Below are 17,015 nucleotides of genomic sequence, written 5' to 3' on the forward strand. Positions count from 1 at the left end.
TACTTGCTTGCAGGAGAAACAAAAGACTTCAACTCCACTACTCGTCGACAACTCTTCTACAATTGAGTTGGCCGAGAATCCCAAGTTTCATGATCGAAGCAAGCATATTAACACCAAATATCACTTGATTCGACAGTATGTAGAAGCCAAAGTTATTCATCTGACACATTGTCCTACTTTAAAGCAAATCGCAGAGATATTTACAAAGCCACTGGGACGTGAAAAGTTTGAAAAGTTCAAAATGTTACTCGACATGTCAGATGTCCCTTCGGATTAAGGGGGTAATGTTAACTAATCCTTTGGAATTGTTATGGTATATTGTATGATATGTAATTAATTTTACATTCCGTTTTTACGATTAATAAGTCAACGAGACACACCTGTCTCGTACCTAGAGTGCAAATGTATAAATAAGTAATTTTATCATTAATATGGCGCTCTTTCATTGTGTTCTTTCATTGTGGAGTTTATTTGGGCTTGTACACGACGGAATTGTCCATAGTCAAGGGGAATTTACAAGTTGTAGCATACTTTGTTTTCATATTTTAAGGTGGTGTTAATATCTTTTGTAAGGTACATTTTATTTGTCCCTCAATTTTGGGACTTCATAGTCAAGCCTCTCTCTTCCTTTCCACAACAAAAATGACTCACCAACGCACTTGAAACAATCGAGGTGGCTAAATATATGGTAGTGTTGGAGGCTCACGAGCTCAATTCCACACTGAGGTTTTTGTGCCATTATCAAGCCCACGTTCCCCCTGAGATATAGTCAGGAATTCATGTTGAAGAGGACAAAGTTTGCCATGAAAGACGGAATTTTGAACAAGGAGTTTCTAGATGGTATCATTGCTTGCATTCCTGACACTAAAAACACCAAAGGAAAACATAATGATTACTTGTATACAATGGATTTATATTGGCATGTAAAGAAGCTTCTAGGAAAAGTGTTGGTTGACCACCAAGATGCTCAAGATAATATCTTGCACCAAGCTAAATGAATTGAAGTTTTTATTATTGGACGTCGAGGGCCATCTTGCTCGCCTAGAAATAGACTTGCCTCTAGGCCCAACAACAACACCACATTGCAAGGATGCAAACCATCCCATAGAATTGGGCACTTCCCTATCTTCATGGCTCTCGAGGTTTTCATATTTGTTGCTTTGTTTTCACTATTTACAACTTTGGTTATCTTGTTATTCTATTAGCTAGTTTTCCCGCTTACAGGACAGCTATATACTTTTGTAGTTTCTTGTTTGTTCCATGCATGCAGTTGAGAACTCTAGTCTATTATCTTGTCATACTCTCCACTGGTTTTTCCTGTTATAAGGGAAGCTCTAATACTTTGTACTCTGGTGCTCCACCCTACAAATCATTTTTGACTAATGCTTGACAAGTTTTGGCTTCCCATGCAATAGGCCACAGAGAGAAAAACTCATGGACATTGTAATTTTGTGAAATATCAATGAAAAACTTACCAAAAAAAAATAAAGAATCGTTAGCTAAACAGCCAACATATTCATCTTCATTGTGATGCAAAGTGTAGAGTAATATGCTATCCTATAAAAACACATAACATGAACTCCAATACCTTCCTCCCACTTTTGACTAGTATCTCCATCCATAGGCCCTCCCAAAGGCAGAGCTATTTCCTGATGGGAAGAGGGCGGAAAAGGGAAAGTAGACATCAAATTTTTCAAGATTTATCGGAAAAGGGAAAGTAGACATCACATTTTTCAAGATTTATACTTTGACCGGATCAATTTTTTGGCCTTGCATAGACGAAATGCATTATCCAAATAGAACGTTATACTGTTCATAAAACTATTCAGCAACCGATCGACATCCAATAATTGACATACAAGTATCTCAAAGTCTGCAAATTTTAAGTTCAATGCAAAAAACTATAACCATGGGATATAAGCAAGCTGTCACAGAGATTTTAAAAAGCGTGAATCAAATATCCATATTGATATGCACACAGTCTGACGCCTCCACAACAACAACCATAGGGTGTGAGCCTTTTTGAACTAAAAGAAAATATTTAAACCCGCTAACACATCCCTCAACCCAAAAAGTTTATATCAATTGCCATCTCTCACAATGTTACGTCGACGTAAAACATCTCTATGCAGAAACTAAATTAGATATAAAAAAGATTAAATTATTATTAAACAAATAAACAAGCTAGTTGCATAGCTCTAATCCACTGAATATTAGATGATAACAGTTTTTCATTAAAGTTATATAAATGGCATGCTTTCTTTTGTCTAGACATGTAAGATTTCAATACTTGATCGCAAATTTATGCCATGATATTATGAAAGTAAAGACGATTTATTTTTAAAAACCTTCATGGCATATTCTTCCTTTCATTTATTGCTTCTTAGAACATTATAAAAGCTATGAACGATCATAATGTTCCGTTTATATAACAGTTCAATAAGCATGGGAACAAGTTGCCAAATTGAGATTCAAGCGAATCATGACTTATAACATATCATATTAATTGCAAGTCAGTTTGAACTAAATACCAGAATCATGACTTATAACATATCATATTAATTGCAAGTCAGTTTGAACTAAATACCACACTCACGAGTCCTCAAAATAGAAAGCTTAATCTTAAGAACTTCAAATTAAACTCAAATTAGAGCACCATTTTGTGCAACCTAACCATGTACAAGATGTGTTTTGCAGCATTCTATTGAAGTGTATTTAACGTACCTCCTCAGCTACTTTAAGAATCTCATTTAAACATATGGAAAAAAAGACAGACTAGTTTAAATAATCCATAGTAACAGACAGTGAGATGTCCCTTACTAAACAAGGACAATGGAGAAAATAATTGCAGAAATAGTTCAATTGAAAGGTATACTAAGATATGCAGTGCAAACTTTATTTGTATTTTGAGTGTCAAGGCCTTCGGTACTCTTATGTTTTAGCCATCATGACTTCTAAGAACAGATATAACAGTGAATTTTGAAATCCAGAACAAAAGGTATAGGAAATAAGGATAGTTTCTCAGCATAGCCAAAATAAACACATGAAAATCTAGTTATGGAAGTTCATAGAATAAGTAACACAAGGAAATATCACTTTCACAATTTTCCTTCTCTTCCTTGTCAGTGGCAACTTTAAACTATTACAGATAACACAGCCTCGAGGAGGCAAAGTGAATATAACCTGAATTGCATCAGACTAATACATCGCAAGAGTTCCATACAGTATCTACTATCACTTCCCATCTCTGCCCAAAACCTGGTGCCCATTCCTCCACATAGTTAACAACATAAGGAATGGCATTCCAAACTTGTTGCAAAACAGATTACAATTCACTGATAAGAAGCAAAACACCATCAGCACAGAGACTGAAATGTTATTGCTTCTTGCAACCAACATCACTGTCTTGCACCGCAGTATCAGAACGAAATCAATGCTTTGAATGTTAAAATACCTCAGGACCAAATGTTGGTCTCAGTTTAATGTTGGATAACTCAGAGAGTACAAGCTGTAACTTGAAAAACCTTCCTAACCAAGTTCCCCGTGTCCTGGTTTCAATCATTTCCCATAGTCATGTTGATACAGTTCCACACCAGCAATACTATCTCTGAGCTACCAAAGAATACTGTTCACTACTCAAACGTGAATGTTCTTACAAGAATGAAGATTTAATTCTTGAAATATTCTTCCTATATTCCAAGTGCACATGCCCTATTATTGCACCTGGATGTAAATATAGGCATTTTACTTCAATCGACGTTTTGATTCACCATAGAGCACAACACCAAAAACAGTAAGGGTGTATCCAGCCATTCCTATAAAAGAAACAGGATTCCTAAATAATAATATTGAGACCACCACTGCAACGGCACCTTTTGCATTCCCAAGTACCTGCATTGAATCACGCCATTATTTACCATGTAAGCCTACGTATGCAAGAATGCTCGCAATGCAATTCAAATTTATTGGAGATTCTGATCTGTGCAGTTTCTTCAAAAGTTTTGCATTCACCGAAGAAGATGTACGAAACACTAAAAACAGAGTGAGACTGAATGTTGTGCATCAATGAATCCAGCAGATCCAAAAGCATTATAGTTGGTAGCAGTAGAATCTCATAAGCATGAAGCACAAATGTTCATAATGCAGTAGCACACAAGAAAAGGCATCAACTATGCAATTCTAATATAAACAACCATCATTCCATCACTATGTTATATAAGTAAAACACACACACACATCTATAAAAAAAGAACATAGTAGCCCAGTGAGCTGGCATGAGTGGTTGAGTGCTTTGAGCGTACAAGAGGTCTCCAGTTCAATTCCCTCGACTACTAAAAGTCCCTCCCCTGTCAGGCACCATAACCAACACTAAAGGATTTTGCACTAGACCAACAAATGCATGGAAGCGACTAGAAGTTTCCCTGTGAGAATTTCCTAGGAAAAAGAATATAAAACAGAACATACATCTCCATAACCTTAATCTTCTATCAAGTCATCCAACATTGCCATAAAACAAGGGCTAAGAAAATTACAGAGAAACGTAAAAAGACCTGCAAGGTATGCAATGCCACCTTCTCATGTCAAATATCTGGTTTGGCATTCTATAAAGCAATCAATGGATCCCTCGATGAAAGGAAATTGCTTGAAGAAGCCAGATACTCTCCTAAAATTTCCACTCAATTCCGAATCTGGATAACATATGGACTTCATTGCCATTTTGACAATTAAAATGATCCATATGAACTGGGAGTCAACTGAGCATTTTAGAAGCAGGAGTACATCCCAAATTGAATCGGATTTCAAATTTCCAGCCCTATAACTACAAGGAAAAACATCAATCATAAGCTTCCTACTTTCTAAGAAGTGCTCTAAAGTAAACAAGCGAAGCCAATATCTAAATGATCTTGAATTGGTGTACCTCATTAATAGGCTTGAACCATGCTTCCCAAAAGATCTTAGTACTTATGGCCCGAGAGGTATTCAGATGTCAGCATTAGAAAGATATCAGGCATTTATCAATCAGTTGAGACTTGCTCCCCAACATGAAGACCGGCGAATGCTACACACCCTTATCTCTGTGAATGAGAGTGTGATAACAGAACCTATCATTCACAAGTAATAGTCCACAGAAATTCATTGATAAAGCTACTGCAAAAGCTATAAAATTTATGTACATACCAACACTCTTAAACTTATGGTCAGGCATTGTTGAATGGATTGTCCAGCTTCTTATCTAACCTTCAACGTATGGATCTAGTAAAGAATGGAGGAATGTCTGGACCTATGAGTGCAGACTATCAATAGAGAAACATGCATGATGATGAATCTAATCCAACCCATTCGCCAAAAAGAACACTTTGATACCTCTGTTTTAGGCAGTGTCGTAAAAATCTCCAAGGAAATGGTGATGTTCCAATCTTTTTGAATTTTATTCCCCAAGCTGATTTTTTTCAATTTTTTCAACTTTATTCCAGTCATTCCACCTTTTTCCCAAGTTTTTCCAATATTTTGATTTCTTGATGTCTGCTGAGATATTCCCATGTCCAATTTTTTCAGCATCATTTTTAGCCTTTACGGAGTATTGAGCAACAGAGGGAGCTACAAAGTATGAGGCCCACTATGAAATGCAGAGGACAAGACACGATTGAAAATTGTGACACAGAATTCACTTAGCACGTGCAGCCCTCACAAAGACGTTGATACCCCTTGTTTCCAGAAATGCATCCAGGCACCCTGCAAGGAGAACATTCATGATAACCAAATAGCTTCTTGCCCTTGAGAGACCCAATAATAATTTATTGCATAAAATGCTTTGAGAGTTCAGACTACTAGAATTTCCTTTTCAGTGTATGTCTAATCTCCACTGCAGATAGAACAGGCACTTATTTAAAATTTTAATCTAGCTGTACACAAAATTATTGAAAGATCAAATAACCTCAAGGATTTTACTCATTTTTACTCAATATAACTCTTAAAACAAAAGAACAAACTATTCAGTACTTTAGTTCCAATAATCCCAGGTCTGGGTATAAAACAGCTGCTAAATCAATGACAATCAAATGACAAACAAACATGAAATTAGAACCATGAATTGCACTTTTCTCATTAAGTCATCAAAATCAAAATATATTACATATACACTTAGTAAGCGATACTATAGCTGGCCCATGGGGCATAAAACAATTGTGTGAAGGTTACCATTTCAAAATCATGTGGTTCTAGCTTACCCCACAAAAAAAGAAAAAGAAAAAAAAAAGATACTATGGGTGGGAATGCCAGTGTTAAATGCAAAATATGGTAGATACTAGAAACATACATGGAAGAATCTCATAGCTCATGACTATGAGTAGTCCTCCCATACCATAATCATCAAAATCACCACCATTGCCATTACTCTCTTCCCCGTTCTCCTCCTCCTCCTCTATACCCAAACCAAGATCTACATCTAGTGTTGAGGATGACGCCCAAAGAGGTTCAGCAACATCAAAAGTGACAAACTCTAGCACTAGTTCATTAAGATCCATGTTGGCTAATGCCAACTCAACACTGTTGTCCAAACCCATATCATCAAGAAACACATCCCATTTCCCTTCACCCACTCCTCCTTCTGCCTATAAAAAGACGAGTGTACATGCACCATTGTCTATGCCTTGAACTGTTCAAACCTACTCTGTACAAATTCCCATATGTACTCAAACTCTTCTTACAACACAATGATGAAGTAGCCTAAGAGAGGAGCCTCATGGATAAATGTTGTAGAATAGGGCATGTTGCCCCATGAGTTTCCCACACATAGCATAAGCACGTCACAACCTCCAAATCTCCTAGTGCTAGTGGAAATCTCTAAGAAGCCCTCTCCACCTCATCAGACTATGCTCTTTCCTGATATATCCTTTTAAATGCTTCCTTCCTCCCTAGCAAAATCTCTCCATCCATGTGAGGAGGGAATTTGCATGAAAGTCCACCATCGAGCCAATCATTACAATAGTATTTGTGATTCAACAAGTGAGCCAAGCAAAGGAAAGGTGTGCAATTTTTATCACACCTAGCAATAAGAATATCACATATGATGGTGAATAAGATCTATGTTTTCAACCCATACTCAAGGCACTCATTTTGTAAAATGATGATCTTCACGCACTCAATCATGGAATCCTACACCTAATAAGCATCTCCTATGATGGGTTGGTCCATGTTTGCAAATTGCAACAAAGAAATGACAAGATCCATGATCTTAATGGTAAGATCTACCCTCTTCCACCAACCATCATCTAACATTGTATCCTTGACCTTTTTTAAGTTTGATCTATCTTTCTCCAAAAAAGCCCAAAACTCTAAAATAACCATGGGGCCCCAAGAGCGATCTAGACCGACTTCAACCTCTTAAACATTATGAATGAGGAGGCAAACCAAGTATTGCAATCTTCAACAATGATAGATGTATGTATTGTTTATAAATTGCAATGGAAATGGTATAGTTTGTATAAAATTGTATACATGGCATGCACTATCAATAAGACTTCCATCCATGTTAGATCTAAAGCAATAGATTTAAGTGCTAAATTCATAGTGTCCAAAATATGTGTATATCTCAATGTGGAAGAAGTCAACCTCATGAATAAATCGGCAAAAGTCCAAAAATTGAAAAAGTCGTTAAAGTCGGAAGGTTTTTGAAAAATCGACAAAAACTGGGCAATATTTAAAAAGTACGAAAATATTCATTTTTTATTTTTATATTTTTAGCATCTAAAGTATCCACAACATCAAATAAATGCATTGCCACATAAATATGAAAAGAAAACTAATATATAAGATGTCTAAGAAGTCTAGTGCTACATCACATATCAATAGTGAATCAAGCCTTGAATCTTGAGTCCTAACACAGTCTTTGTTGAGAAATCCAAAGTGTGAGAGTTACACGATTTCTCTTATTATGACATTATCTTGTGATGTTTTTCATTATTATTATTTGTTCTTTCAATTATCTTTTCTTATCATCAAGACTAATGCCAAGGAACAAATAGAAGAGAACACAAGATGTAGGCACGCTACCAGGGAAAAACCCCACTCTAGGGGGAAAACCCAGTCAAAATTCTTCCTTCAGTAGATTCAAGATGAGACAACCAAGACCCTTACAACTTAGACTCGAGACTACCTCCATCCATCAAGTCAACCTTGTCATTCTTCAGTTCTATTGCTCCTGTAGCAATCATTCTTCTTCACACTTTGATCCTTGCAATGGCACCGAACTTGTATCTGGAGATAGCAATGATCTCTGAACCATCCTTGTGTGATAGCACTGAATTTACTCACTGAGATAGCACTGAAATTTGTCCACTATGATAACATCGAAGTTTATCCATTAGCATCAAAACCTTATCATTGTGATAGCACTAGCATCAAGACTTTATTACTGTGATAGCACCGAGATACTGAAGAACTGAGACTTCATCACTATAATAACACCGAGACATTCATTGTGGTCTTAGTCACCAGATACGCCGAATTTGAAGCATTAAATTCGAAATTCGGCGTTTTTCAAGGGAAAACGAACATATTCGGCGTTTTTCAAGGGAAATTCGGCGTTTTTCAGACCTTGCAAGGGTTGGTCACCAAGTATCAAGCATTAAACATCACTTTTTTGTGGTCAAATCTCCAAATTTTCATTCCCTAGCTCTGCTAGTTATTTCTCTATAAGGCTGATCTGTTATTGGCATGTGTATGTGGGCTAACAAACTGTGGTTGCAGCAGTCATAAAGGTCTGATATTTGGTTTTGAGCTAACAATTGGTGAGTGCAGCTATTGAAAAATTGATCTATTCTGATATAAAATTTGATATTAAGCATTTAATAGTCTGATTATAAGGATAATCATGATAAAATTCACTCCATACCATTTCTCATATGCATATGATATATCTATCTTTAATATACATTTTTTTTTTCGAATTTCTATATGTCGAATTTTATCGACAAAATTTGAGTTGCCGAACTTTATTCGAATTTCATGGTCCTCGAACTCGAACTCGAACTCGAACCTGGTGACTATGATTGTGGTAGCACAGAGATATGTCCACTGTAACATCACTGAGATGTGGTCACTGCAATAGCACCGAAATTGTGCAGCAAGCTGCAAGATCATCTCTGTAATTAACCCGAGCTCGTATAATAGCATCGAACATTCTGAAGTAGTACTGAAACATATCTATCAAATTTTTTGCGAGTTGCTTTCTGTGATTGTTGAGCAAAGTTCATACTCCTATATATAGTTGTTTCCATATTGAAATGAGCTGACATGAGCATATGAAGAGATGTGTCACTGTATTAGGCCGACATGAGATTATTGAGGGAAGTCGACTTGATGATGAGTCCTTCGACAACAAGGAGACTTTGATGGATGGAGGAGTCTTCAAACAAAATTGACTTTGACAATAACCTAAAGCCTACAATGGAGGCTTGACCTATAACAATTGACCCAAGCATGAAACCCATGCTTTAACAAGTCAATTGGCACATGTAACACAAAGAAATGGCCTTGATCCTCAAGCATTGTGGATCAGCGTAAAGAAAAACCCAAACAATGAATCAGACGCAAGATTTGCAAAGTTAGAATCACAAGTTTTTGACCTTTCCAAGAGTATGGCCATATTGATGGCAACTTTTGAAAGTGAGTTTGGACCTTCAAGGAGTAATGCAACTTTCATGAGAGATGAAAAGAAGAAGGGCCAAAGATATAAAAAAAGGTTGAGCGAAGGAAAGAAACTGGAAGCTCCAATGACCCAACTTCTTAGCATGTGTTCAAAGTAGAAGTTAAGTGGATATCAAGACCTATGAAGGAGAGCTAGATGTTAAAATGAATCATTGGTTGCAACAAATGGAAGTTTATTTTACGTCCCTAAAGTAGGCAATGGACATAAAATAGCATTTCCTTAATTAATGTTAGAAGGACATGCCTAAACGTGGTGGGGAAAGCTATACAAAAACACTTAAGCTAGAGAATGATCCAACAATAACTAAGTGGGAGTTATTTAAAGGCCTCAATAAGTCCAAGATTATCTCATCAAGTGTGAAGAGGTCCAAGTGATTTGTTGGCACCACAAAGGGCAAAGTGCACAAGAGCAAAGCACAAAATTTAAAAAACAAGCCATTCAAATAGGAATTCCCCCCACGAACATTACCATTGTCAACAAGCACTTGAGTGGACTACGTTAACAGTCAAGGAGCCAAGTAATGCTCTTCAAGCCCAAATCCACAAATGAACACTATGTATAAGCAAAATACCTCAAGATGAGCAAGAAAAAAAGAGGGCCAAGTAGTTCAAAGCAAACAGCTTAGTAGGACTCTTCCAAGGAGGGAGGAAAGAAGAAATGGAAGGAAAAAGGTAAGAAGATTGTTGTAACTGCACATAAACCTAGGGATCTAAATAACCATTTGATCATTGTTAAGTAGATAATCACACTAAAGAGAAGTGTTGGAAGCTACATCCTAAATTGCATCCAAAGAACTGTAATAGGGAGCATCCCAAAAATAATATGTTACGCATGGACTTGGGGAATAAAATAGAGAGCACCTAAGATATAGATACAAAGATTGTTTGTACCATAGTGCAAAAGAAGGTGAACATGAAAAACCCAAATCAAATACAAAGCAACTTGGATGTAGACGCAAAGATTGCTTGTACCACAATGTAAAGGGAGGTGAACATGAATAGTCGTGTTAGAATTTTACCTTGTTTAGCTCTGATAGTGTTCTTGGCATTTAGGAATGCACTTAGCAAATAGGCCCAGACGACAAAAGGAAGGGTGCATTTATTGCAGGTTCATACCATAGTAGTATGACAATAGTTTGCCTCGATTCCTATGCACACTTGAGTGTGAAGGAGGCATAGTCATGTAGGAGAGTAGAGGGTGCACGCATGCACGAATTTCAGTATATTTATAGTTTTTCCACCTTCAGCTAAATCCATTTTACTGCACCAAAATTAACAATTCCTAATGTGCTTTAGTTCAACTTTCAATTCAAATAAATTTTAGAATGCATACACAATTTGTTCGTAGAGTGGGGTACATATCACTAGGTTGCCTAAGGCACTTGCATAGGTAAGATTCCAATTTAAGTAGAAAGCACATTTCTCAAGAAGGGGATGCATGCTTGCATGCCCTAGTTCATTTTCTAGTTGAGGCACACCTTTTATTTCTTTTCTTTTCTTTTTTACCATGGTGAACCAGTAACTCGTTGGAGAAATATGGGGAGGCCCAAGATCAAATCTAACCGTTGCCACTATAACCAAGAGTCTATCCAATAGCCTGTATGTCAGATAGACCAGGGATTTATGACTTAGCAAGATCTGAGACTCCACGAGGATGGGGGATCCTACTCCTTGAGCCTCATCACAACAGAGCAAAGATGTCCCCTCGTGGGATTTGAAATCGAGAGGGGATAACATCCCATTGTGCCAACCACTCAGTCATCCCACGAGAAGGCTATAAAATTATGTGGAGGACATGTGGGTGGGATTTGATCCAAAAAATGTTCCATCAAAGTGCCCCCATGGCTCCAAGGAATCCCTCATGGGAATTGAGCCTTGCCCATGTTGAGAAATCTAAGGGCGGCTAGATTATGTGATTTATCTTACTTTGATAATTGCTTGTGATGTTTGCTTATCTTGATTAGATTCTTTTTCACCTTAATTATTATTGTGCTCTTCATCAAACAGCTACCAAACCATAAAGAACAGTGAGACAAAGGGCACAAGATATAGGTGATCAGCCAAGGCCAAAACCTCTCCACTTGAGAGGAAAACCCACAAGAATTCTTCTCTTCTTATAGAATCTTCAATTGACGAATTCCAAGACCTGTGACCCTTGACCAAGACCCTCCAAGACCAAGCCCCTTCACAAGCTTTCCTTTTAGCAGTTCCTTAGCAACTATTGCAATTTCGACCTCCAGCAAATTCTTCCTCAACTTCGACCTCTCCAACAGATTCACAGTTTCGACGTTTCATAGCTTCGATCTAGTTGCAACTTCAATGCAACTTCAGAATTTCGTCTTGCCCAATAACTGTAGAAACCCTAACAAAAGAGAGAGAGAAAGAGAGAGGCCCAAAACTTTGATCTTGTTCTTCTTCTTCTTCTTCTTCATCCTTTTCTATTTGCTACCTCGAGGAGATCGAACTTGCTTGAGAGTTTATCTAAATGTGGTCAAGTTCTGTCTTATTTATAAGTTTTTGCAATGTTCCACCAAAACTCCGGGACAAAGAGACGCGGGTGCGGGGAGACGCTCAAGGGGGACGTGTGGGAGTACCCTCAAATTTTAGGGAAATTTAGGGGGGACGAGGAGACGTCGGGGTATATAAGTTTTTTCCTTTTTTAATATATATATTTATATTTCAAATTCATATTCAATAATGAAAGCATAAATACAATGATACATACATAATTGAATTAAGTAATGAAATACATTGATCCATACTCATCATCCTTACTAATACATACATGATTCATCCATAGACCACGAGATTCAATAATGGAATACTCTGATCCATATTCATCATTCATTATTCACCATTCTAGAATCAACATTGATTTAAAAATTAAATTCATCATTCATCATTCTAGAATCTAAATTGATTTAAAATTAAAATTCATCATTCATCATTCTAGAATCTAATTAGTACTAAGCAAAATAAACTATAATAGATATTGATATCTGAAGACTGGAATAGTAAATTGATATAACTAAAACTCAAAAACAGTGGAGTGATGAGTCTAAAAGTCACTCTAAAGTACACAGACGGCTTTGTGCTCTTGATTAAATACTAATTCCATACCCTTGTACATGACAAAATGCAATGGAAACATTGCAAGCCATCCAATCATGAATTCCTGAAAAACTGTTAAGTCTGCTAGATTTTGAGTGAGATCTAAAATTCTACTTTCTCCATATGAAATCCAATGAGGTTGGAACCACTCTCAAACATCCTGAGTCATTTCATGGTAATGTTAAAAATTTAAGTAAAAAGATGAAAATGAATCCTACCATGAATTGCATAGCATTAGTAGGGAAATATGATCAAATACTAGGTTTCCCCGGTCATAAATCATTGCTTACAAGCAAATTTAAGGGGGGACGCATAGCCCATTTTGAGGGGGGACGCCCTTTTGGGGATTCACATCCCCCACACTGGGGAAACGTCCCCCCTACGTCTCCCCACATCTCCCCAAAAGGGGGACGTGGGGAAACGTTTCCCCAGGCATCCCCCCGTCCCGCGTGCGTGGGGTGTGAGGAGTGCGCGCACCCGACCCTGGGGGACGTGTCCCCGTGGAACACTAAGTTTTTGAGGGGTATGAATTGCTCTCTTTACGCTGACTTGTCCCTTCATGTAGGTCGACTTGATCTTTGCACCATGACGAGGTCTTGGAGGGTCTTTGGACTTTCTTTTGACTCAAACAAATTTTCTTTACAATATGTAACATGACCAAAAGGGTCTTTCATACATGACAATGACTCAATTGACTTGTAGACTCAATGACAAGCCCTAGAAGCACTCAACGGGTGCTTGACCTAAAAATAAATCTCCCTTGAGCATGAAGCATATGCCTCAAGAATAACAATAATAAATTTATTTTTCTCTTTTCATTAAATACATAAAATCACGATTACATGTGTCATTATGAAGATCGAACCTAATTACATATTTCAACACTCCCTCTTAACTATGGAAGTATTCATAATCCATACAAGCTACTTGGACATTCTCAATCTAAAGAATTCTCATAAGAAGAGTTGGATTGGTAACCCATTTGTTTAGCATCATATCACCCAACATTGTCACATAGCAACGCCTTGACTAACAACTCTCTCTCCACAAGATCAGAGCACAATGGTGGCGAGACCATTAACTTATAGACACCATCATCATTGTCTCTCAAGGTACATACCCCACCCAAGTGTTCATAGAGTATATCCTTCCAAGACTATTCTTAATTTGGATTCCCAATCCTCAAAGAATATCCATCCTCTTTGACTACTTTTATCTTCGATGCCCTACCTCATCCTCAATGAGTATTGGATGCCAGATGCTCACCCAATCCTCCTTTCTTTCTTCTCAAAGTGAAGACAAGAATGATGTGTCTATCTCTCCCTCTCAACTAGGGAGGATATACTCATTCCTATAAAAGGAATGTACCCAAGCTCCCTCTTATTCAAGGACTTGTCCAAACTCCCTCTTAACCAAGGACTTGCGTCCAACAGCTTTTTGCTCTAGGTGGAGATCATGGGACTATCAGTTGCTTGTGCGGCACCTTCTTTTGATGTCATGAAGTTTATCTTCAACATTATGGAGTCTTCATCTTTTGGGACTTCTTCATAGGGCATCGGCCATCCATCACTTTCCTTCGCGAACCATGCTAGTCATGTCATCCTTTTCTTTATCAGAAAGTGATGTTCTAATCCACATTTGGCTTTTCTTCATACAACTACCTCTTCCAAGTCATGTTTCCTTTAGGATCTTTCATCCAACCACATGAGTGATAGTTGTAGGTGTCATTTACAACTCTCTTTTGGTAGCCCTGTATCAATCCATCCAGATCTTACTCAAAAATAAAAATGAACATCAAATCAAAGTTACCTTTTCTAATGGCCTTTCATCATGACATCTTGCTTGCAATAACAATATCCCGCACATTCATAAGCACATCTCCCCAAGACTTTCTCCTTTCTTTTCAGACCTTATCAGGGTCTTCATGCCTTCTTTATGGAGATGTCATGGCCAATTCTTCTAGTCATCGGATGTTGATTTCCTTTTCTATGTGACCATAGTTGCATCTTTCACGATCTCTTCTTTCTTTCTTCACATATTGCTCCCTAGGAACTTCCATCCATAGTTCCTTTATCTTTGTCAACCACCTCATATTCCACACAAGGACATATTATGTTGATTTCATCTAGTCAATATGTGAACCATGCCTTCATGCATCTTTCCAAAGGAGGAGATCCCTTTTCTTTGATCATGCTCATGAGATAGAGCATTTACCCATGCAACCATATGACAACATGACTCAATTAAATACATGCATACATACCTCTTTCCTTCTTTTGGTCATCTAGGCTTCCTTCAGCAGCTTCCTTTTCTTGATTAAGAGTACTTCAACCATCTCGACATGTTGCATTCCTTTGTCACCATATCAACATCCAACAATGAATCCCATACAAGGTAGAAATCTCAGTGATACACTTGCTTCTTGCAAGAGAGGTGAACCTTCTAATGAAGATTTCAACAAAGGATTTTGATTATCCTCATCCTGTAAATGCTCCTTCCTAATGATGATGATGTATGATGAACTCTATGCTAGATGATATTCTATTACCCATAGGTATTCTGTATTACTTATGCTTTTAGTGAGGCTACCAAGAGCTCCTTTGATGACTGCTATAGAATTCTACTTCAACTATCTTTCAAGCTTCTTATGAGCTCTTGCTTCAATCGTATGTTATTATGATGCCATCTCCTAAAATGATGCATCCTATCATGCTTCTAATGTTTCCTACCATGATAGTTATACTTTACAAAAACTGAAAAGAACTCGGTGGAGGAGATTATCTCAATCATAGTAGAGATCTTTTACTTCCTCTTTCTTTGACTTCTTCTTTTTAGCTTCTTCCACTTCTTCGGTGATATGGGCTTCTTCCCTTCCTCTTTTGTTGTTGTCCTTCTTGGATTTAGGACAATTTCTCTTGTAGTGCCCATATTCATGACAGCCATAACATTGGATTTTCGACATATCCTTCTTGTTCTTTTTTGAGGACCAAACCTTCCAAATTTTCCTTTCTTCTTAGCCATGGCAACAAATGCTTGTGCTTGCTCATTTGATCCCACATTGCTTTTTTCCTTCAGCCTGGTTTCTTCAATTTTACACAATGACCAAAGTTCATTGAATGGGGTAGCTTCCTTCTTTCCATGATGTAAAGTTGCCCCATTCCTCGAGTAGTGCATTGAGCACTATGGTGGTCATTTCTTTATCAGACATTATTTCTCCCAACTCTTGTAGTTGGTCTCTTATTTCTAATACCCTCATAAAGTATGAGGCTATTCCATCTTCCTTTGATATATTCATCTTGTAGAGTTCTTGTCTTAATGATATCACTTCTCCAGCAATACTTACGGAGAACAATTCTACTAGTTTATCATATATTTCTTTTGATGTCTCCAACTTTGATACATAAGGTATGAGGAGATCTTTGATGGATTCAATGAGAATCCTTTGAGCCCTTACTTCCCTTTTCATATACTTTGCTAGAGCTTGAGTTTCTTCCTTTGGAGGATTAGTAATTAGTCCCTTAACGTGTTCAACAACTTCATTTTCTATGAGGATCAAACCTATCCTCCTCTTCCATGCAATAAAGTTTGATGACCAAACCAATTTGTTGCTCTCCTTGCAAAATGAAATCATTTTGATAGTAGATTCATTCATAAATATAAAGGTACTTGTCAAGTGAAGATGCTCCATGATGACAATATCTTCAACTTGATGCCTTCTTGATTTTGATGACGATGTTGATAATAGAAGATGTCTTCTTGATGAAGATGTCTTCCTTCAAAAGTGATCCTTCAAAGAGAGGTAGATCAAAGAGAGGGAGATCACCTTGATTCCTTGATGATGATGACAACACCTCTTCTTGCTTCCCTTGAATGTAGAGACTTCGAGATGCTTCAAAGTGTAGTCCTTCTAAGTAGGGTCCTTGAGATCTTCTTTGATGATGATGTGTGAGCTTCCAACAAAAATTCAAGTGAGAAACCCTTCTTTTGATAAACTAGGGTTTTGAGGTCTTCTTTGCTTGTACTCGATCCTTGCGAATGCCTTCTTGATGGTACAATGTCAATTTTTGAACTTTATTAATACTCCTCTTGATAGTCCTTCAGCCTTTGAGTGCCCTTCTTTTAGCTTCCTTTTCCTTGTCTTGTCACCTTGCCTCTGATACCATGTTGAGAAATATAGGGGCAGCTAGATTATGTGA

General features: G+C 37.4%; 1 protein-coding gene across 1 annotated transcript in view; it reads right to left on the minus strand.

Annotated features, from left to right (window-relative positions):
* Positions 1–3,036: 3,036 nt before the first annotated feature.
* Positions 3,037–17,015, minus strand: part of LOC149236748 (putative sugar phosphate/phosphate translocator At3g11320) — a 38,210-nt gene continuing 24,231 nt past the window's right edge. Inside the window, exon 4 of the mRNA XM_089372487.1 lies at positions 3,037–3,891. Within this exon, the coding sequence (XP_089228613.1) occupies positions 3,745–3,891 (147 nt within the window). The 3' untranslated portion in view covers positions 3,037–3,744. The remainder of the gene's footprint in view (positions 3,892–17,015) is intronic.

Source organism: Pinus tabuliformis, chromosome 8, assembly GCF_031772625.1.
Source record: "Pinus tabuliformis cultivar Carrire ecotype Pingquan chromosome 8, CPIR1, whole genome shotgun sequence".
In the NCBI taxonomy this organism is placed as follows: Eukaryota; Viridiplantae; Streptophyta; class Pinopsida; order Pinales; family Pinaceae; genus Pinus; species Pinus tabuliformis.